General features: G+C 46.3%; 1 protein-coding gene across 1 annotated transcript; it reads right to left on the minus strand.

Annotated features, from left to right (window-relative positions):
• Nucleotides 1-1,948: 1,948 nt before the first annotated feature.
• On the minus strand, nucleotides 1,949-18,829 carry LOC140908305 (sulfotransferase 6B1). The gene is made up of 7 exons (XM_073335274.2): nucleotides 18,586-18,829; nucleotides 14,352-14,467; nucleotides 6,308-6,397; nucleotides 5,422-5,548; nucleotides 4,497-4,591; nucleotides 3,638-3,794; nucleotides 1,949-3,141 (listed from the first exon to the last, which is right to left on the minus strand). Exons 1-7 carry the CDS (start codon nucleotides 18,779-18,781, stop codon nucleotides 3,011-3,013), a joined length of 912 nt encoding a protein of 303 aa, XP_073191375.1. The 5' UTR covers nucleotides 18,782-18,829; the 3' UTR covers nucleotides 1,949-3,010.
• Between the last annotated feature and the right edge of the window lie 2,697 nt (nucleotides 18,830-21,526).

The raw sequence follows: 21,526 nt of genomic DNA on the forward strand, positions 1-21,526 counted from the left end.
GAAAAATGGGTATACTGTTCCCCTATAGTCCACTAAAAAAATCTATTTCTGAGCTTCCCACCCGCATCTTTACTCGGGGTTCCAGGGGTAGGGTGGTCCGTCTCCACTGACACCCCTATTCCTGCTCCGCCATCGCCATCATAGAGGCACCCCCCTTTTCTTTCCTCTTTGGGCACTCATTTTTCCAGTGTTCCTCTTGTCGACACAAGGCACACTGGTTGCAACCCAGTCGTCTCTCCTGCGAGCCCAGACATTCGTGTCCACAGCTCCTTCCTCCCCAGCCACTTCCCTTAGTGCCGGCCTGTACCGCTGTTACCATCAGTCTCACTTGCTTTCTCTCCTTCTCTGTCTCTCTCAAACTATAAGCTCGGTTTGCAGTCTCTAAGATTTGTGCCATGGCCATGCCCATTAAATCGCCCCTTTTTTGTAACTTTCTCTTAATATCAGGGGCTGCTCTGCTCATAAAAATTCCCTTAATAATTGACTCAGTAGCCTCATTATCGGGGTCTGCATTAGTGTTCTGTCGAATTGTGTCCCAAATACGCTGTAGAAAGGCCCCTCGGCTTTCTTTTAAATCCTGTATTAGTTCAGATGGCTTTGCCCAATTATTATGTCGGACAGCCGAGTGACGGAGTCCATGCAAGAGCAACTCCTTATAGGTGGTAAGGCGGGTCATATCCCCATGATCATTTGGATCCCACCTGGGGTCTGCTCGGGGGACTTGTGCATCCGGGTCAGGGACATTAATACGATCCCGGTCGTACCGTTTCTGCGCCTCCTCCCTTGCTTTGGACACAACCTGTTGTCTTCCAACCTCAGACAATAGGGTTCGCAGGAGGACGTTACAATCATCCCAGTCCAGCTTGTGGCTGCAGAGGCACCCCTCAAAGACTGATATAAACCTGCTTGGGTTGGTGGAAAACTCTCCCGCCTGTGCTTTGAAAGCAGCCAAATCCACAGGATTAAAGGGCACATGAGTATAAACCTGCATAGTCGTTGCCGGACACCTGTCCGATCCAGACCGGGCGACTTTAGTTTCGGTGATTAAGGGGTATAGGCCAACCATTGGGGACTTACAAGGTGTGGGTGTAGGGGCCGAAGGGGACGCCGGCTCTGCCATTACAGTGGGGGTGGGGGTCTGGGGACTAACATTAGCTGCTACCGAACCAGTCGGAGTCAGATTACAGCGCTGTAAAATATCTGGTCGAGTACATAAAGTCAGAAACAAATGCGCATACATATGTTCATTCCATTTCCTTGTTCTCTGACAGAACAGGAGTAACTGAAGGATCGTGTTGTAATTAATTGACCCTCCTGGTGGCCACCACTCCTGGTCCTCTAGTTGATATTGAGGCCAGTCAACTGTACAGAATTGTTTTAATTGGCTCTTAGTCATTGGATCCGCACCAAATACCTTCCAGTTTGGTAGAATGCATTCTAGGGGCGTACACCGTGCCCTAACCCCCGAGCTCTGTCCCTGTCCCATACATACAGGGGAACTCAGGGCGTCCCCAGGTTCCAACAGAGCAAACAAGCCGGATTTCAAAAGGTTCCTACGTTATCCAAGGGACCGGTTCCTCACCGTCGTCCACAGTTGCTTCTCCACTATATGAGTGCGTTTCACCGTTGTGCCCTCAGGGGTCGATCAAATTGCGTCTCCTCCGAGGCCCCCAATGAACTCACCGGTGCGTGCTGGGCGTCGGTTCTCGCCGCAATCCTCGACCTCCAGGAGGGATCCGGGCAAGGCTAAATAACAGCCTCGTCGCCCACCCAGGGACGCCAAAAGCTGTTGCCGGCACCCAGTGCCGAGAGGCTAAACAACAGCTGAGGTTGGTTCGCGACCCGGTGTGCTACACCCAATAATCACAACGGGGTGGAGAAGCAGAAAAGTTTATTTGCAGCTGCAAAAAGGTACAGGGAGAATAGTATCTCAAATCCTACACACAGAGCAGGAAGTTACACAGGCTTTTAGACATCCTTTTTCCCAGCATACTTATCCAATAGCAAGCTGCCCTAAGTATCCATATAGCCAGCCAATCCAGTTCCCAGCTAGTTCCCTTGTTCTCATTTGTTAAACCATACATAAAGCTGCTTCATTCAGCATTGTTCTTTCATATCTGCCCTGTTCGGCCTTGCTTAGTTTCAGGCAGTCTGACTCTGCAACATATTGTTGCAGATCCTCAGCATAACTGCTGTGAGTGCCTCCAGGCGGGGGGCCAAGGACACTTGGGCCTAGTGCGAGGGGGCTTCATCGACACTCGTGGTCTTCCATCCCCTCGAGTTACCTAGTGGCCATGCCCCAGTGTCCCCAACAATGTCATCAGGCTACCACAAGGCAGAAGCACAAAGGTATATCTTAGCTGTGTCTACACTGGGACTTCGTTGGCAAAACATTTTTTTAACACCCCCTGAATGACAAAAACCGCCACCCCGAACGACAAAAGTTTTACCAACGAAAAGTGCCTGTGTGAACCTACCGACAAAGCTACTGCTGCTCGTTGTGGGTGGAATTTTTTTGTCGGCAGGAGAGCTCTCTCCTGACGACAAACAGCAGCTACATTGCGCGGCTTTTAGCAGCACGGCTATAGCGGCACAGCCGTGTTGCTAAAAGCTGCATAGTGTAGTCGTAGCATTCTATTGGATTCCACCCGGAGGGAAGAGAAGGCATGAAAGATAAAAAATGGCCTATTGCAAAACAATTGCAAAAGTTGTTGCCATCATGGAGACAATTTACAATTGAGTCAAACATCTTGTTCTGGACAGGCAGCAGTAGGAAAAGTGGGTTGCCTCATGTGCCACTATGCACAGGAGATTCTAAGCCTAAATAAGTCACAGATGGGCAGTATTTGGACCACTAGCCTTATTTACTGTGTCTTGGGTTTGGTTGTTTTTTGTGTGAAAATTCTTGCGTGAAAGGCTAATTATTTTAATCTCTACGTTCTCAAACAAAAGGTAGTAAAATAGATGATGTTTCTGAGTAAATGCTAATGTCATTCTGATATTCAAGGATTTAATATTTGCAGTATTTATCATATTTTAGCCTGGCTCCCAGTTTCGTTCCTGCTAAACATTCTTCAAATTTGGCATCCATTTCTTGGCTTTGAGCTTCAGTGAACAGATTCTTCCAATCTCCAACAGTACCTGCAAAAGAACAATGAAATAAACTCATAAATATTCCTGGAAGTATAAGATCACCTGTCAGGTAGCGGTAGATAACAATGAAATGCTGACACAAACAGTTGGAATGACTGAACTTATTGCCACATTTCAAATCAATATGAGGCTTCAATGTGGATGGTGTTCTTAAAATTTTAGGTTAAAGAAAACCCTTTGCACTAAATTTTACAGGTATATATGCATGCACCTTTTACAACCAAGGTATTTTCCACAGAGCTCATATTTTGAAAGAACAGCATTCAGTGCCTGAGTGATCATCTAGCTAGGGATGTCCATTTTCAGGAGAAGAAAATTCTTTATCAGCTATGAATTAAATGCATTAGTTCTGCATTTGGGACCTCCTGAAATGGTCACAACAGTCATGCATCTTATCAAGCCTTTTAAATGTTAATTAGCTCCCATGACCAATTTGGATACCTGTTCTAAACTCTAGGCCTATCATCGCTCTGTATAAATGTACCTTTTCTGAAAAGGATGGGACCAAATTTTCCATGTGTTTCTTGGGATTTATTGCTCATTGATTCAAAGGCGGCATTCTCTGCAATAGACTGAATCTTCTCCTCAGGCAGAGAGAACCCCAAAAATTCAGCTATTTGTTTTACTCCTTGAGGTAAGTTCTGAAAAACAAAAATGCGATAGAGTTATGTATAAGTTAAAGCAAACATGCCAGACATTTTCCCTCTATCTTGTCAAATGAATGTAGTTGATAATATTCTCATCCATACAAAGGGCAGAACATTAGAGAAATATATTCAGTTCAGCAGCAGGAGGTTGCAGGAATGGTGGTTACTTTTGATAAGATTTTGGAATGTGCCTCCCTTCCCAAATGGCAATGTGTTAAGTGAATGCTCTCAATCTTCTGCATGGATCTCTTTATTTTAGTATTAATTACTACTGATAACATTTATCTAGCCACATCAATTAGTATTGTTCTATATAAGCATTGGCATTACCTAACCCAGAGAATTTACAGTTTAAGATCCTCAAACTGCTAACATGGACATGCTTAACTTTAAGCACGTGAACAGTCTCACTGAAGTCAATGGGACCACTCTCATGCACGTGCTTAATGTTGCAGGATCAAGGCTGTCGTGCTTGAGGAGGGAGCTGGGCTAAAGATAGAAGGGCTAGTAGCCAGTGGGAAAACAGGCTGCAACATCATATACTTGTTCTCTGCACAATAAGGTTTTGCCTGGGACAAAATGAAAACTGGATGGGACAAGATGCTTGAGAATATACTGAAGGGAGCAATTCTGTATCAGAACTGAGTACAAGACCTAATAAGTCTTTTCCATTTTTAACTTTCTACACATATTTACCTCTTTCATTTCTTCATAGGTGATGATCATGATATTCTCTTTATCCATGTGTTTGTTCCAGGCAAGAGCATAGTCAAAATATGAGCTCCAGCAGACTAAAATGAAGTTAAGGCAGACAGGTCAAAAACAGAAGATAATTTAAAGTATATTTAAATTGCCCCAGGATGAAATGTATATATATATTTGTATATATGTATGAAATGTATATATATATGTATGAAATGTATATATATAGGTTAACTTCAACATAGAGTCCTGGAGAGGTTAGATCGTCTAATCCTTCAGTACTCTGTTCTTAGTTCTTTTTTTTTCCTTTTTCTTTTTCTTTGGGGGGAGGAGGGGACAGATGTTATTTTGGAAGTCATTCACTCCAGACTTGACTTTTCACTTTCTTCTTCCAACTATTTTTACATAATCAAGCTATACTGTTTCTACATGACAAGTTTAAAAAAAAATCTGTTTACAACAAATTAATTCTTGAATACATTTTGTAGTAATCAGTAAGTAGCTGAGAACAAAGGGGGAGAAACTCACTCATAAATCTAGTTGTTAAGATGTGAAATCGCAAGAAGGATAATGCCTGCCAGAAAGAAAAGGAAAGCTGGAGTTTACCCTTTATGTGCTGGGGATGAAGTGGAATCCCTGTATACTGCACCATCCTGACCATTTGAATATCTCCACAGCAATGCTCCGAGTGCTGAGCATTGCTCAGGGTTGAAGAAGAGTGAAGCACCTTTGACTCCTTAGCACCAGCTCCCCTGCCCTCCCCAACCCAGATCATTAGTTTGAATCCATTTGGGATTAGTTTTTACATGATGATCACAGACTCCCTTTTTGGACTGCAGACCAAAGAAGAGTTGAGAACACTGTACTAGAGTGTTTATAAACGCCACTAAGAAACATAGCAAAGATCTAATAACTGTACCTTCTCCACTCATGAACTTCTGAAAGAACTCATCCCAGGAGCTGACATTTGGAAGCCCAGGATTTTTGTTGTAGAAGTGGTAATAGGATACAGCTGCATCTTTTGGATTTCGAAGTAACACCAGTACCTTTTAAAACAGCAAAGGCACATGAGTCTTTGGTATTTTAAGGTAACCTTTGATCTCAAGGGTCCTGCATTAAAAACGTATCAGCTCTTACAGGAACTGAAATTTGGAAAGTGAGGCCCCAATCCTGCAAATTGATTTGTGTGGAGAGACCTTACACCTGCTTGGAGCCCCTATGACTTCATGGGGGTTCCATGGAGCAATAAGGGCTATCCTATACAGCTCACCTTGCGGGGCTGGGATCTAAGATTTGACCTTTGTGTGAATTACAAACAACAACCAGTAAAAACTGAATTCCACTTTTCTAGTGAAAGATGTCAGATTGTGGGATCTGAAAAAGCCAAGTAGAGAACTAGAGTTGGTCAGGAATTTTCCAGTGAAATGGTTTTCACCAGAAAATGCTGACTGGCCAAAAGTTTTCCCAGAAATTTATTCATTTCTGGTTAAAATGGGAGGGAGAGAGAGGCATACACACACACATCTATCTCAGAATAGCCAAAATCCCAACAGTTACGGCATTAACCTGGAACATCAGAGACCCAGGTTCAAGTCCTTGCTCTCCTCAATCTGTTTTTTCACAAAAAAAATTCCACCGTTCTTGGTTACATCCCAATGCCGAACAAAACCAAATGCTGTAACCTTGAATTTTTTTGTGAAACTGAATTCCTGTTTTCCAGGCAATCCTGTAGAGAACTTTTGCCAGAGGAAAACTGGGAGTTGCTTGGAAAGTGAATAATATCAAATATTAAAATGCTCACTTACCTTTGCGTTACTCCCCAAAACAGCCTTGGGAATATTATCATAATGGAGATGTGTGGTAAAAAGACGTGGCGAAGGTAAACTTTTTATTTTCTAAATCAAAACAAAAAGTATATGTGAAAAAAAAGGAATCACAACATATCTACCTCGAATATGTTGACAATTTATAATATGTGTATGTGACATTGCACCCCATAATGTTTTATGGAAATATGCTTATGAAAGTAAATATGACATAACTAGAATATGTTTTATGCTAAATAGGCCATGTAACATATCTCTGCAAAGATTATGATCTACTGAATATATTCATCCTATTTGTATGCATGTATCGTTTTTGTTCTTGAAGTTATGAATGTTGGCTGTGTACTTGTTTGATTGTAAGTCGCCTTAGTAAGACAGTTGGTCAGCTTCTTTTGAAAGGAATTTGCAAGTTAAGTGCCCAGTCAAGAAACACTTAACAGACAATGGTTCTTGGAAGACTTCAATCCACATAAGAAGTCTACCTGAGGACGTTGAAGGTAGCATGTGAACAATGGCTGCCACCTGTAAGTTCTGAGTCATGCATGGACATGTGACTTGCCCATGTGACTCCAAAACTCCATTTTGTAGCTGGTTTCCATATCGGGGAGGGTGTGTCCACCCACAAGAGAAAGTCTATTTCAACCCCTCCATTTTGTCTTCAGCTGGCTCAAGAGATAGCCCTCCACCCCCAAAGGATACCTGAAAGAAACTGGAGCAAAGGAAGGTAACAATAGCAGGGATGAGTGAATGCTGGATCCAGACTAGAAAGAGACTAGTCTGTAAAAGAAGCTTACTGGAACATCTCTGAGAGTAAGATTTCATCTGTAATCACTTTCTTCCTGTATTAGGCACAGGCTTGCGTGTTTTATTTTATTTTGTTTGGTCATTTACTTTGTTCTGTCTGTTATTACTTGGAACCACTTAAATCCTACTTTTTGTATTTAATAAAATCACTTTTTACTTATTAATTCCCCCAGAGTATGTATTAATACCTGTGGGGGCACACAGCTGTGCATATCTCTCTATCAGTGTTATAGAGGGCAAACAATTTATGAGTTTACCCTGTATAAGCTTTATATGGGGTAAAACGGATTTATTTGGTGTTTGGACCCCATTGGGATCTGGGCATCTGAGTGTTAGAGACAGGAACACTTCTTAAGCTGTTTTCAGTTACGCCTGCAGCGTTTAGGGGACGTGGTTCAGACCTGGGTCTGGGTTTGCAGCAGGCTAGCATGTCTGGCTCAAACCAGGCAGGACACGCAAGTCCTAAGCTGCCATGGGAACCAGGCTCTTGGGTAGTGTCAGCACATCAGTTGGCAGTCCCAAAGGGATTTCTGTGATCCAGTCTGTCACAGTGTAAATTTGATCTAAACATCTATTTTGCATGGAAAGAATTTTTATTGGTAATTGTTAAATTGTAGTCTCTCTTCTTGGTTCTTCTCATCCTTCATAATGTCATCTAGATGGCATTGTTATTAAAGCCTAGTTTCTGCAGAATTCTATCATTTTTAGCAGATTTCAAAATTGTCACAAGGCAGGTGGCATACGTAGGCCAGATAGTTAAAAAAAGAAAGCTGTTTGCATTGTTCTTGCTCTTAATTCATTATAATTATAAAGGCGAGCTTTTGTGCCATTTTATGTGGCAATATTTAGGCCCAAAGCAACAGAAAAAGAACATGCACCGGTGGCTGCCGCTGCAGAAAACACACACGTAAACACAGAGGGACTCCACACCCTCCTGTGCACTGTAGAGCAGAGTTCCAGGGTAGATCATGGAAGAGATAAGCATGAGCAGTGAATTTTCTCATGTACTAAACTGGAGAACAACAGGCTATATTGGCTACTCCCTTGTATCTTGTAATAGCCACTGCTTTTCCTGCTGTACACCAGTTCCTCCTGTTTAGGGATTTTCCCTTAGGCCTTGTCTACACTGGCAAGTTTCTGCGGAGTAAAGCAGCTTTCTGCGCTGTAACTCCCGAGGTGCACGCACGGCCACGCCACTGGGTGTGCAGAAACTGTGCAGTTGCAGCGCTGCAAAAAAACCACCCTGACAAGAGGTGTAGAGCTTTCTGCACCCGGGCTACAGCGCCACGGCGCCAGTGTAGACCTCCTGGTCGATTACGTGCTGCGACTGGCCTCCGGGAGGTGTCCCACGATGCCTGTCCTCACCTCTCTGGTCTTCGGTTTGAACTTGACTGCCCTGCCCTCAGGTGACCAAGCGTCATCCCCACCTCGTAAATTCCTTGGGAATTCTGAAAGTCCCCTTCCTGTTTGCTCGGTGACGCCTGCAGTGGTCTCAGCGCATCTCTCCAGGTGACCATGCAGCTCCACGCACCAGGTGATCTCTTGCTTGGAGCAATGTCGAGCTGCTGGACCTCATCGGCATTTGGGGAGAGGAGGCTGTCCAGTCCCAGCTGCGCTCCAGCTGTAGGAATTATGATACCTACGGACAGATTTCACGATGCATGACAGAAAGGGGCCATGACCAGGACACACTACAATGCAGGGTCAAAGTGCAGGAACTGTGGAACGCAGGGTCAAAGTGCAGGAGCTGTGGAGGGGGAGGGAGACCCAGAGGCAGAGGACAACTCGGAGGTCAGAGATGCATGCAGCCTGGAGCTCTTCTCTACCCCACGGGAGGTTAGCCAGTCACAGCTGTCGGATCTTGGCAAAGTGCAAACAGGAGAGGAGGCCCCTGGTAAGTGGATTTGATTTTGGGAATCGCTGAAGTGAGTTGTTGGGGGCAGAAGGGTTGCAGAAAGCAGGTTTGCATCTGTATGATGTGCATACCACCAAATGCCTAGTCTGAGCGGCGGAACAGGGTGTTGATTGACTCCCTCACTTCACCGGAATCTGCCTCAGAGATCTCATGGAGATACTGGGCAATCCGCTGCCACAGGTTCTTTGGCAGAGCTGCTTGATTTCTTGCCCCATTAAGGGTAACTTTCCCGCGCCACTCTGCCATCACTAGGATGGGGGGACGGATCATTGCCACACACAGGCGAGCCACATAAGGGCCAGGGCGGAAGCCGCAGTCTTGGAGAAGACCCTCCCTTGATTCCCTTCTAACCCTCAGCAGCGAGATATCTTCCATAACGAACACAGCCTGTGGAAAATGTGGGGATAGTAATGATTATAAGGCCCCCCCATACAGTGCTGGTTCTCCCCAAGAGCCACATGTCCAGTGTACAGTACAGTTCTGGAACACTGATTTCCCCTGCCCCTACAGTTACTCACCATTTTGGGGGTTGTGGCTCATGTGTGCTTGCCTGGGGTCAGCCAGTTAGTGACAGGTATGTGAACTGTGGCTGGGTTTTAAATCAGTGGTCTGTGTGTTGCTTCTATAAAATGTTGCATTTTGGCTTCACAGATATGACCTTGGGAGCCCAGCCTCCCTGTTTGTTATCACCGGCTAAAAGGCTGCACAGAATTAGAAAGCAGCCCTGAAGAACTACAGAGGACTTTCTGCATGAGGTCATGATGCATTCTGCAGCCGAAACACAAGAATTGAAGGAGTGGAGGGACAGTGAGAAGAGGGACTGAAAGGAGAACGTGGAGCTCCAGAACGAAGCTACGGAGTGGCTATTAAACGTTATGGAGCGCCAAGCGGACACACTCTAGGCATTACTAGCACTGCAAACTGAGCAGCTCCTCGCTCACCCTCCCCTGCAGCCACTGTCACAAAACTCTTTCCCATGCACCCCCCCCCCCCAGACACCGCCAACACACTCTTATCAACCTCCTGGCTCTAGTCTGTACCCGCTGCATTCCACTCCTGCCCCGCCACAGTCCAGCCCTCCGGACTCCCAGTACCCACTGCACTCAACACTCGTCCCTCTTGAGTTTAGCCCTACTGAAGTACAGTACCCGCTGCACTGTACTCCAAAGGAGAAGGTTGGATATGATACCTGGACATACCCAAATCTTTAACAATCCTGGGACCCTCCCTTCCCCCAGCCCTCACAGTGCTGATGTGTTTTTTTGTTTGTCTCTCTCCTCCGGTTGTTTTTTAATAAGATAATTGTTTTGGTGTGAAAGCAATCTTTATTCCATTAATTGAAAGCAAAGAGAGCCCCACAAAGGAACAGGCAGTTTCCTTACACTTTCATAGTGCATCATCTGCACCAATCACAATCACCTCCTGGCATTACAAGAACTGCACTCCTGAGCATAGCAACAAATCTTAGTGGCTTTCAGCTTCAAATTGCTCCCTCAAGGCATCCCTGATCCTATGGACCCATGCTGCGCCCCTCTAATAGCCCTGGTCTCTGACTGTTCAAATTCAGCCTCCAGGCACTGAGCCTTAGTGGTCCAGCCCTGTGTCAAGCTTTCACCCTTCCCTTCACAAATACTATAGCGCGTACAGCACGCAGCTATAAGCATAGGAATATTGTCATCGGCCAGGTACAGCCTCCCATAGAGGCAGCGCCAGCGGGCCTTTAAATGGCCAAAAGCATACTTAACAGTCATTCTGCACTTGCTCAGCCTGTTGTTGAACCGCTCCTTGCTGCTGTCCAGGTGTCCCATGTATGGCTTCATAGGCCACAGCATTAAGGGGTAGGCGGGGTCTCCCAGGATCACAGTGGGCATTTTGACTTCCCCTACGGTGATCTTCTGGTCTGGGGATAAAGTCCCTGCTTGCAGCTTCCTGAATAGGCCAGTGTTCCGAAAGGTGTATATGTCATGCGTTAACGTCCGTGAAACACCCACGGTGATCCACAAGCACCTGAAGAACAATAGAGAAATACCCCTTCCGATAAATGTACTCAGTGGCTAGTTGGTCTTGTGCCAGAATTGGAATATGCGTGCCATCTGTCGCCCCTCTGCAGTTAGGGAAGTCCATTTGTGCAAAGCCATCCACAATGTTATGCATGTTGCCCAGAGTCACAGTCTTGTGGAGCAGGATGTGGTTAATGGCCCTGCACACTTCTGTCAACCTGAGTCCAACTGTTGACTTTCCCACTCCGAACTGGTTAGTGACCAATTGGTAGCAGTCTGGAATAGCCAACTTACACAGTGCACTCGCCACGCGCTTCTCCAACAGCAGGGCAGCGCTCATTCTTGTATCCTTGCACCACAGGGCTGGTGTGAGTTCATCACACAGTCCCAAGAATGTGGCTTTCCTCAACCGAAAGTTCTGCAGCCACTGCTCATCATCTGAAACGTGCAGGATGATCCCACCACTCAGTGCTTGTTTCCCGAGCCCAAAAGCAGCATTCCACTGTGGTCAGCACCTCCGTGAATGCCACAAGCAATCTCGTGTCATAGTTACTACGCGTGGTGAGATCAATGTCAGACTCCTCTTGCCTTTGTAGTTTAAGGAATAACTCCACTGCCGCTCATGACGTGTTGGTCAGAGCGAGCAGCATATTGGTCAACAGTGCGGGATCCATTCCTGCAGACCGAAGAGGCAGGGCACGCAGTACACAAACCTTTGAAAGATGGCGCCAAATGCAGACGGAAGCACAGGGATTGCTGGGATGCGAAGCAATGCATCACAGGGCATTGGGAGAGGACCCAGGATGCCCCGCGACCCCCTCCGCCTTCCCACAACTCTTAGTAGCAGAAGAGATGCTCTGTGGGATAGCTGCCCAGAGTGCACCGCTCCGAATACCACTGCAAGTGCCACAAGTGTGAACACACTGTTACGCAAGCAGCTGACGGTGTGAACACACAACAGCAGTTTCTCGTCAATGCTCTCTAAGCGGCGCTGAAACTGCCGGCACAGTAACTCTGCCAGCATAGACGTACCCTTAGTCCTGCAACACTGTCTCAGATTTTACCCAGGTTTTGCTCCATTGCTGTCAGCCCATATGATCTCTTAACTGAGGTTCTTAAATAGTTTCAAACGGTAATTAATTAAGTCTCACAGCACCTCTGTGACAAAAATAAATAATATCTCTGTTTTACAAATGAGGCAACTGATAGAGGAGAGATGAAATGTCTCGCCTGAAGCCAGACACAGGTCTCCTAACTCTGTCTCCCAATCTTGTGCATTACTTATAAAACCACATAAAGAAAAGTAACAGTCCATCAGGTGTTACTCCTCATGGTTTGCAATTATAACATATAGACACACACACAGCCATATACACTGTTAGAGTCACACATTCCCCTGACCTTGCAAAGACGTAGGGCTTGGCTACACTTGCAAGTTAGAGTGCATTATATCGGCCCCAGGCATCCTAACTTCTGAGGTGTCCACAGGGCCATCCCTAGCCATTTTGGTGCCCTACGCAGGCCCCCCTCACCCCTCACTCCACTTCCTGCCACCCGGTGAGTACAGGGCAGTCAGGCCCGACCCCACACTTATGGGGTGGCGGGAAGTGGAGTGACCCGGCCCCAGCCCACTCTGCTCTGCTCCCTGGGCTCCCAGCCTTGGGGCCCGGGGGGGAACAGCCCCGCAGCACGCACCGGCAGTGTGGCTGGGAGCCAGCGGAGCGGAGCAGGCTGTGGCCGGGTCGCTCTACTTATTGCCGCTGGTAAGTGCGGGCCCAACTCCTTGCAGTCCTCAGGGGAGTGGGGAGGGGGCTGGGGTGGAGCAGGGGCAGGGGCTTTGGGGAAGGGGTGGAGTGGGGGCGGGGCTGGGGCAGAGCAGGAGTGGGAAGAAGCCAGGCGGAGCAGAGGAGGAGGCCATGGGGAAGAGGCGGAGCAGGGCCTGGAGCAGCACGCAGCTGCTTAGGTCACCAGGAAATTTAGTGCCCCAAATCTGCTGGTGCCCTAAGCAGCTGCGTACGTTGCTTATGGGTAGGGACGGCCCTGGGTGTCCACACTGGCAAGGCACTTAGAGCGCCTGGACTCTGCAGCTGGAGCGCTCCTGGCAATCCACCTCCACGAGAAGCATAAAGCTTGCTGAGAGACGTGTTGCATTACTGCACGGGGATTCGCCTCCGGAAACATCTCATAATCCCCTGAAGTCAAGTGGCCACTCTTCTCATTGTTTTGAACTCTGGAAGGTTGGTTTTTTATGAGAGTATCCAGTTTTGAGAGCTCATTCTTAATCTTTCCCTGTTTGCTGTAGAGGATGTTGATCAGGTGGTTCCGCAGTTTCTTTGAGAGGGTGTGGCACAAGCTGTCAGCATAGTCTGTGTGGTATGTAGCTTGTAATGGCTGCAGGCAAGCGGATATCCCCTTTCAAAGCTCCATTTCTGACAGCCGGCATGTTTATCTTCTCCGGGACACAAAGCAAACCATTACTGTGGAATGCCACTGCTGCCCAGGCACGTGTGTGTGAGAAAGAGGTGGGGGGTGGGGGGGTCTGCTGCCATCTGAACTTACAGGACAGCATGCTGACACACACTGCCCCCCAAAACACACTGTCTCTCCCCTGACATACACACAACACAACTGTCACACTCCACTCCACCCCCTCCTCCATTTGAAAAGCACGCTGCAGCCACTGACACATTGGGATAGCTACCACAATGCACTGCTCTCGGTGGCGTTGCAAGAGCTACTAATGTGGCCACACCACTGGGCTTGCAGCTGATTGTGTAAACACACGGCAGCGTTTTCCTTGCTGCGGTCTCCAAAGGCCGGTTTAACTCCCAGCACTCTGCATCTGCAAGTGTAGCCAAGCCCTTAGGCATAGGCTCGACTTCACTTTGGAAAAGTCACACCTTAAACTAGGATGGATAGAAATCAGAAATAATCAGCTAATGACTTCATTAACCTTTTCTTCTCAAAAGATTTTTAAAATATTGCACTCAAAATTGACACTAAGGATTGGAAATTCTAATACAGCAGTAGGAGGTCCAGATTAGAGTTAAAATTAATTTCTGTTCTTTTAGTACACAAAAGTCAATTTCATTTCAAATCACACTTGTTTGCCCGTGTTTTAATCTTTTATAACATGTTCCCACATACAAAAAGTAATTGAGAGAATTAACTTCAAATTACTTGATATGGAAGTGTATACCCACTCTGTAAAGTGTTTTGTACTTATATGAGATACTGTAAAATATAGACATTTAAAAAAATACTAGATGCTAAAAATGAACTTCCTGAATTAGTCCATGCTGACCTGAAATTTTTCTGGAACTCCAAATTCAAGAATTTGTAAATGCTTTATTCGTGGTACCTCCTTCCTTAGAACTGCGGATGTCAAGTCATTTAAAATGTGTTCAATCCAATTAGTTCCTGAAACATAAAATAACTGTTAGAAGGAGCCAAGCAGGAATTTCAGAACTGTAGCCTGTTAAATATCTAGCATAACTTTCTAAAGAGTCAGTATACTAGTCCTCCATATAACTTGTAGGTGTTCCATTATATAGCTTGTAACAGTTGTAGGTACACAATTTTCAGACAGAAGTGTGATTTTTACATTGAGTGTGTCTCTTTAATGCAACATTGGGGGCGAGAATGAAATCCTGTGCTTTGGCAATTACAAGTTAAGTTATATATCCCCCGCACAACTGTACTTTATTTACATTGCCTATGTGTATATAATGGCAACCCTTGTAAGCACTTTAAGGCTGCTGCTTCTGCTATGTACAGCTTGTGAACACAGTGTAAGGATATGCCTACACTGCAATAAAAAACCCATGGCACCAATAGCCTGGGTCAACTGAATCTCACAGCCTGGGTCAACTGAGTCAGGCTCGTGGTACTAAAAATAGCAGTGTAGACATCTGGGTTCAGGGGAGCCTGGGCTTTGAAATCCCACAGTGGGGGAAGAAGGTGTCAGAGCCCAGGCTCCAGCCCAAGCACAAATGTCTACACTGCTATTTTTAGCTCCGTGTCCCAAGTCCTGTAAGCCTGAATCAATTGACCTGGGCTCTGAGACTTGGTGCAGTGGGTCTTTTATTGCCGTGCAGTGACTCAGATCTTGTTGCTACACAGAATCTCCTTCATGTAGGAGGAGGAGATCTTTGCTGCAAGACTGAAGAACAGAGAAGTGAAGATAAGGTTTCCCTGCAACATCCTCAAACTGCCACCTGCTCTTTCTCTATTCCCCAGTCAGCTCAGTTACTACACATATGCTTCCTTTTGGGTTGGCAGGGAAGAGTAGAGCACGGGCTGTGCTCAGGAGTAACTATCTGTGGCAAAAAAAGAGTATTACTGGGAGAGGAATGCCTTTGTCCAACAATCACACGATCCCTGCAAGGGTACTATCATGAGTCTGGGAGAGCCGAGTTCAAGTTCCTTCTTCTCATCAGGAAGAGGAGGAATTCATCTGGGAATCTTCCACATCCCAGGTGAGTATCCTAAACACTAGGCTAAAGGTTCATAGATTCCAAGGCCAGAAGGGATCATTGTGATCATCTAGTCTGATCTCCTGTATAACACAGGCCATAAACATCCCCCAAAGAATTCCTAGAACATATCTTTTAGAAAAACATAATCCGTCCCCTTCCCCCCCAAGTCATTTTGTGCAATTAGGCTGCCTCTGAGGACACCTAATGGATCAGGCCCTACAGATGAGATAGCTGGGACAGTGCCTATCTGCCTCTGGCTTGAGGATCATGATGGGCTTAGGTGTGAGGTAGGCATCTGGGTGCCTCCCAGAGGCATCAGTGTATTTGCCCAGAGGAAGAAACATAGGTGTCTGGGAGACTTTTACAGCAAAAATGGAGGTGGTGAGTAAATTTAGTTTGTCTATAGCATAGGCAGCAGCTGAACTGGGGATTTGTAAATTGGAATGGTGCCTAAAGCTAGGACTTTGGTACCTAAGTCTGGAGTTTGTGCATCTACATTCCTTTGTGGATCTGGGCCAAACAGACACCAGCCTAAATATTACCAAGTGTTCTGAAAAAATCATCAGTCTTGGGCTAAGAACAGCTTCGATAAGGGTATTGAATGGCATGTTGTCATAACCATACAGCTACGGGTAGCCTAGAATTCCTCCTTACCTGGAAGGGATTAAGAAGCTCAGATAGCCTGGTTGGCACCTGACCAAGAGGACCAATGCGGAAAGGAGATACTTTCAAATCTTGGGAGGGGGGAAGGTTTTCTTTGTGCTCTTTGTTTTGTGTGGTTGTTCTCTCTTGGGACTGAGAGGGGCTAGACAGAAATCCATCTTCTCCAACCCATCCCAATCCAAGCCTCCAATATTGCAACCGGTAGAGGTAAACCAAGCAAGGCGGATTAGTTTATCTTTTGTTTTTCTTGTGAATTTTCCCTGTGCTAAGAGGGAGGTTTATTCCTGTTTTCTGTAACTTTAAGGTTTTGCCCAGATCATCTGTGTTTTGAATCTGAATACCCTGTAAAGTATTTTCCAAACTGATTTTACAGAGATGATTTTTACCTTTCTTTTTCTTTTTTTTAATAAAATCCTTCTTTTAAGAACCTGACAGATTTTTCCATTGTTCCAAGACCCAGGGGCTTGGGTCTTTGATCATTTTGTAACCAATTGGTTAGGATATTATTCTCAAGCCTCCCCAGGAAAAGGGGTGTAAGCGCTTGGGGGGATTGCTGGGGGAAGAGGAACTCCAAGTGGTCCTTTTCCCTGGTTCTTTGTTAAATCACTTGGTGGTGGCAACGTTACTTAAATCCAAGGTACAAGGGAGAATTTGTGCCTGGGGAGTTTTTAACCTAAGCTAGTAGAAATAAGCTTAGGGGATCTTTCATGCGAGTCCCCATGTCTGTACCCTAGAGTTCAGAGTGGGGAGGAAACCCTGACACATGTATCCCCCAAAAGTGGTGCTATTGCACCCTTAACCTACTGGTGTGTGAGGGGGAGATTCTGCCAAGCAGGACAGCAAGTTGGAACATGAGGTTAAATCCCATCATGGGTTTTGTTATCCCAGCTGGGAGTGTCTCCCACAGCAAGGGCAATCAGGAACCTAGTTAAGCTCAGACTCATAAAAAAGGAAAGGGCTGATTTATTTTCACAAGAAGCGGAGACAGGGTGTTACTAATGAAAACCAGGACAGTGAGCTCTGGAGGTATGAGGGATGCCTTTCCTGTTTCTTTACAGTTGACTGTTAAGCTACATTAAGAGAATGTAGCCATGGATTTTCCTGATTTGTGTTATTCTGGCTGAATAAGAACCCTACATACAGAGGTGCAAGTAAGCCGATACGCCCCGGTACGGCGTACCGGCAAGAGCCCGTGCGCTGTACCAGGGTGGACCAGCTTCCCCAGGCGGCAATTTCAAGGGCCTGGGGCTCCCAGCAGCGGCTGGAGCCCTGGGCCCTTTACATTTCCACCAGAGCCTGGCTGCTGGAGCCCTGGGGTCGCGGCGGTGGGGCTCCAGTGGCTATTTAAAGGGCCCACGCTCGGAAGGGGCCCTGACTGCTCTTCTCTGCTCCCCGCTCTCTCCTATGGGGGCAGAAGCTTGGTGCTGCCTTCTCCCGGGGTTCTGTCCTGCTGCTGCAGGGCAGGCTTCGCTGGCAGCCCAGCTCCCCCCTCCCCCGCCTCTTCCCCCAGTGTGCTGCGTTCCCCCTCCCCCACTCACTCTCTCTCCCTGCTGCTGATAAGCTGTTTGCTGGCATGAGGAAGCAGAGAAGAGGTGGGGGCGGGGCCTTGGGGAAGGGCATGGAAGGGGGCATACCCCCTCCAGCCCCCTGCCGTGAGCCGCTCAGGGCAGGGAGCTGGGAGCAACCCCAGCCCACACCCCCAGCCCTCTTCCCTGTCTCCTGCACCTCCCTCACACCCTCATGACCCCAGCCCTCTGCCCTGACTCCTGCACCCTCCCACACCCCATGCCCTGACTCCTGCACCCCCCCACATCCCCACCCTGAGCTCCAAACGGGAGCTCCTGCACCCTCCCCCACCTGTGTCTGAACTGTCTTGTCTGTGTCTGTTCTAAACTAGTGATGGGGTCCGTGCCTCCTTATACCGGTGTACAGCTCTAAGCCTGCCATTAGTGTGTTATTAACAAAGTTTCGGGGCAGTTCAGATTCTGTTCTGGCTCTGAATTCTGTGGACTGACCCCCATCTCTTCACCATATATATGAAGGTATAATGCTACATAGGCACAAAAAGGCAGAATTACAGCAACTATAGGAATCAAAAGCTTAAAATTTCCTGACACTTGTATATTTAAGCTCACCATAATCTTGCATGATTCTTTGTATTTAAGTTACTACAGCCAGCAGCATGTCTATCGCTGCTAGATTAAACACACATCTGAAATTACGGAGGAGGAAAACACATGGCTCACAAGCACACTGTTTCCCTGTGACAAATGAGGATTTACTACAGCATGTAGCATTTGAATTTCAGTGCTTTTCTGCATTCTTAGAAAATGATCACATATATTTGACATCTAAGCACTTTTCTTTCAATTTTGCACCAAAAAAATCCAGACTTACCGCATTTAGGATAAGCAGCTAGGAACACATCATCTTTTCTAACTTCCATGGTGTCCAATGCTTGGAAGGTCTCAGCGCAACACAACGTACTAGGGTATAGCACCCCCTTGTACGTGATCAGCAGCTCCTCGGTTTTTTTCCCTTCAGCTGCATCAAGAACTGCATCTATTTCCCTAGCAAAGCTGCTCATAGCCATGGTTGGAGTTTGCTTTGCCTTTTGCCAGACTCTGCCCTTAAACCGTGTCTCTAGTTTTCTTTGGGAGGAGAGGGAGGAGGAGGCTGATAAGGAACTCTTCCATATGAACTCACTGGCTTCTCTGCTGCCTCACCCTGTTTCTCTTGTCCAATAAGGGAAAGCCAAACTAAAAGAAGTGTTGACTTACAGGCTCCTGGTGTGAACTCTTCGTCATGAACTGTAATGGATTTCAGCCAGTGTTGAGCATTACATTTAACTTGCGCTTTCCTTTGGTATGAATTGTAATGGGAGAAACTTCTGGTGGGATAAGGGTGAGAAACAAATTGTGCTTGTTCAGCCCCTCAGCCTCCATGTGGAATGGAATACTCTTCCACCTAACCCACTGGCTGTTAAGTTTCCACCAAAGGTAAAGACAGATTTCAGAGTAGCAGCCGTGTTAGTCTGTATTCACAAAAAGAACAGGAGGACTTGTGGCACCTTAGAGACTAACAAATTTCTTTGAGCATAAGCTTTTATTTTGAGCATAAGCTGTAGTTCAAGTACTCCTGTTCTTTTTACCGAAGGTAAAGGTATCTGTTAAGCACCCTGGGGAGTTGCTGATGTAGAATCATGCTGCTGTTTGTGTGCGAACTAGAAGTTGTAAAACTGGATGAGTCGCCACAATGACAGGAAAGAGAGAGGACTAAAGGGAGATGGGTTAACTGCTTCTCAGGCTTACAGTGGTTTTAAAACAGAGAGACTGGGATCTCTTCAGAGTAAAGATTGTCTCTAACTTTTTCGTCTAAGCCTAATACTGATAGCCAAGTTAGGGTTTTAGGTAAAACCAAAAAGACAGCCTTCACTGTAAAGGCTGGATACCCCAGTATCTAATACACCTCTACCCCGATATAACTCTGTGCTTGGGAGCCAAAAAATCTTACCGCGTTACGGGTGAAACCGTGTTATATCGAACTTGCTTTGATCCACCGGAGCACGCAGCCCCACCCCCCCAAGGCACTGCTTTACCGCGTTATATCCGAATTCGTGTTATATCGGGTCGCATTATATCAAGGTAGAGGTGTATTAACCTTCCACAAAAGAATCTGTCACTGTCCACAGCGGACTCAACAGAATCCAATCAAGCCCCTTCACCAGTATTCTTCAGAGACACCACACTGCAGATACAGGTCAGAAATCAATTTTACTATGTCCAGTTGTGATATACCATGGCACAATCCAGACTAGTGGGGGTTGTGTCATCCCTGCCCTGCCATTTTGGGTGCCATATGACGCCTTGCTGTAGCAGCTCCTACCTGGGCCACTCACAGAATCCTGTGAGAAGAGTCAACAGTAAAACAAGTTTATTAACTACAAAGAGATGTATTTTAAGTGAGTTCAAGTAATGAGGCATAAAAGTCAGAAATGGTTAGAAGAAAAATAAAAATTTAAAAGAAGAAGAAGAGAAGAGAAGAGTCAACAGTAAAACAACAGTAAAACAAGTTTTACAGTAAAACAAAACAAAAACAGTAAAACAAGTTTATTAACTACAAAGAGATGTATTTTAAGTGAGTTCAAGTAATGAGGCATAAAAGTCAGAAATGGTTAGAAGAAAAATAAAAATTTAAAACACGTACTAATATCTACTTAAGACACTATTTTAGTTGCAAAGCAAACTTTCTCACCACATGCTTTAGCAGATTACTGACCAGACTATCCGGTCAAGACTCCTTCCCCTGAGTCCAACAGCTGTTTCCTTTTGTCGTCTCAGGTGCAGAGAATGAGATTCACAGGGGAAGCAAGAGAAGTGCCTGGGATTGTTTGTCTGTCGTTTTTATAGCAAGTAGTGGGGGTTTGCCCATTAGTAAGTGGAGAATAAATAAGGATGATAACAAAGGCAAAGATGAATTTAGAGTTGGTAACTTGACTGAGATTTTCCAGACTTTCTGCAGAACCGGGTTTTCTAAGCTGCAATATACTCGAGATCAGTGGTTCTCAACTGGGGTCCACAGACCCCCTGGGGGGTCCGTGAGCCATTTCAGGGGGGCTGTGGAGCCCCGTGGCTGAAACCTGGAGCCCCAAGCCCCAGCACTTCTGCAAATAGAAGTAAATCTATGCCTATGCCCCAGGGTCCCCCCGCCGGCCCGGAACCCTGAGTCCCCCTCCTGCCCCCACTGGGCCCTGGTGTTTTTACACCATGCTGAGGGGGGCCTCAGCAAGAAAAAGGTTGAGAACCCCTGCTCTAAATACTGACTTTCAAACTTTATTTTTAGGTAACTAGAGTCTTGTAAATTAGTGGTCTATTTACAATTTTAACATAAACAAGGTTTGCATTTCTTCCCAGCTCTCTGCAACAGCAATCAGCTTTTCAGAATGACTGAAAAATTCCCTGCATGGCCTTCAGAACAAAGATCTGAAACTGGCTATCAATGCCCAGAGATCACAGCTATTAAAATAGAACAAGCACTTTTAAAATAAAACCTTACCAGTGTCACTCTCTGCTCCCCCATCCCACAGACAATCCCCACCTCTATACATATTATTGTAGGCTCTTGCCCACCACCTACCCTCCCCTTTCACTCTCTTCTACCTGAAGACCGCTTCTTTCTCCTTGCTCTGCAGATGGTCTGCCTCCCCCACCCAGCCCCCATCACTTCCTCTTTGGTGGGTTGCTCGCAGCTCATCCTTCCTCCCCCACTACTTCACCTACCGCTTCCCAACCAATCACCGGGGCTCTCACTCCACGAGCCTCTCTTTCCTCTTCCCAAG

The sequence above is a fragment of the Lepidochelys kempii genome, chromosome 3, assembly GCF_965140285.1.
Source record: "Lepidochelys kempii isolate rLepKem1 chromosome 3, rLepKem1.hap1, whole genome shotgun sequence".
Taxonomy (NCBI): domain Eukaryota; kingdom Metazoa; phylum Chordata; order Testudines; family Cheloniidae; genus Lepidochelys; species Lepidochelys kempii.

Excerpts from the sequence above, each read along its gene's own strand:
- LOC140908305 (XM_073335274.2), bottom strand. The coding sequence starts at position 18,781 with ATGGCTATGAGCAGCTTTGCTAGGGAAATAGATGCAGTTCTTGATGCA. Across the intron at positions 14,468-18,585 it reads AGCTGCTTATCCTAAATGCG|GAACTAATTGGATTGAACAC; the intron begins GTAAGTCTGGAT and ends TTTATGTTTCAG. Across the intron at positions 3,795-4,496 it reads CCTATGAAGAAATGAAAGAG|AACTTACCTCAAGGAGTAAA; the intron begins GTAAATATGTGT and ends TTTGTTTTTCAG.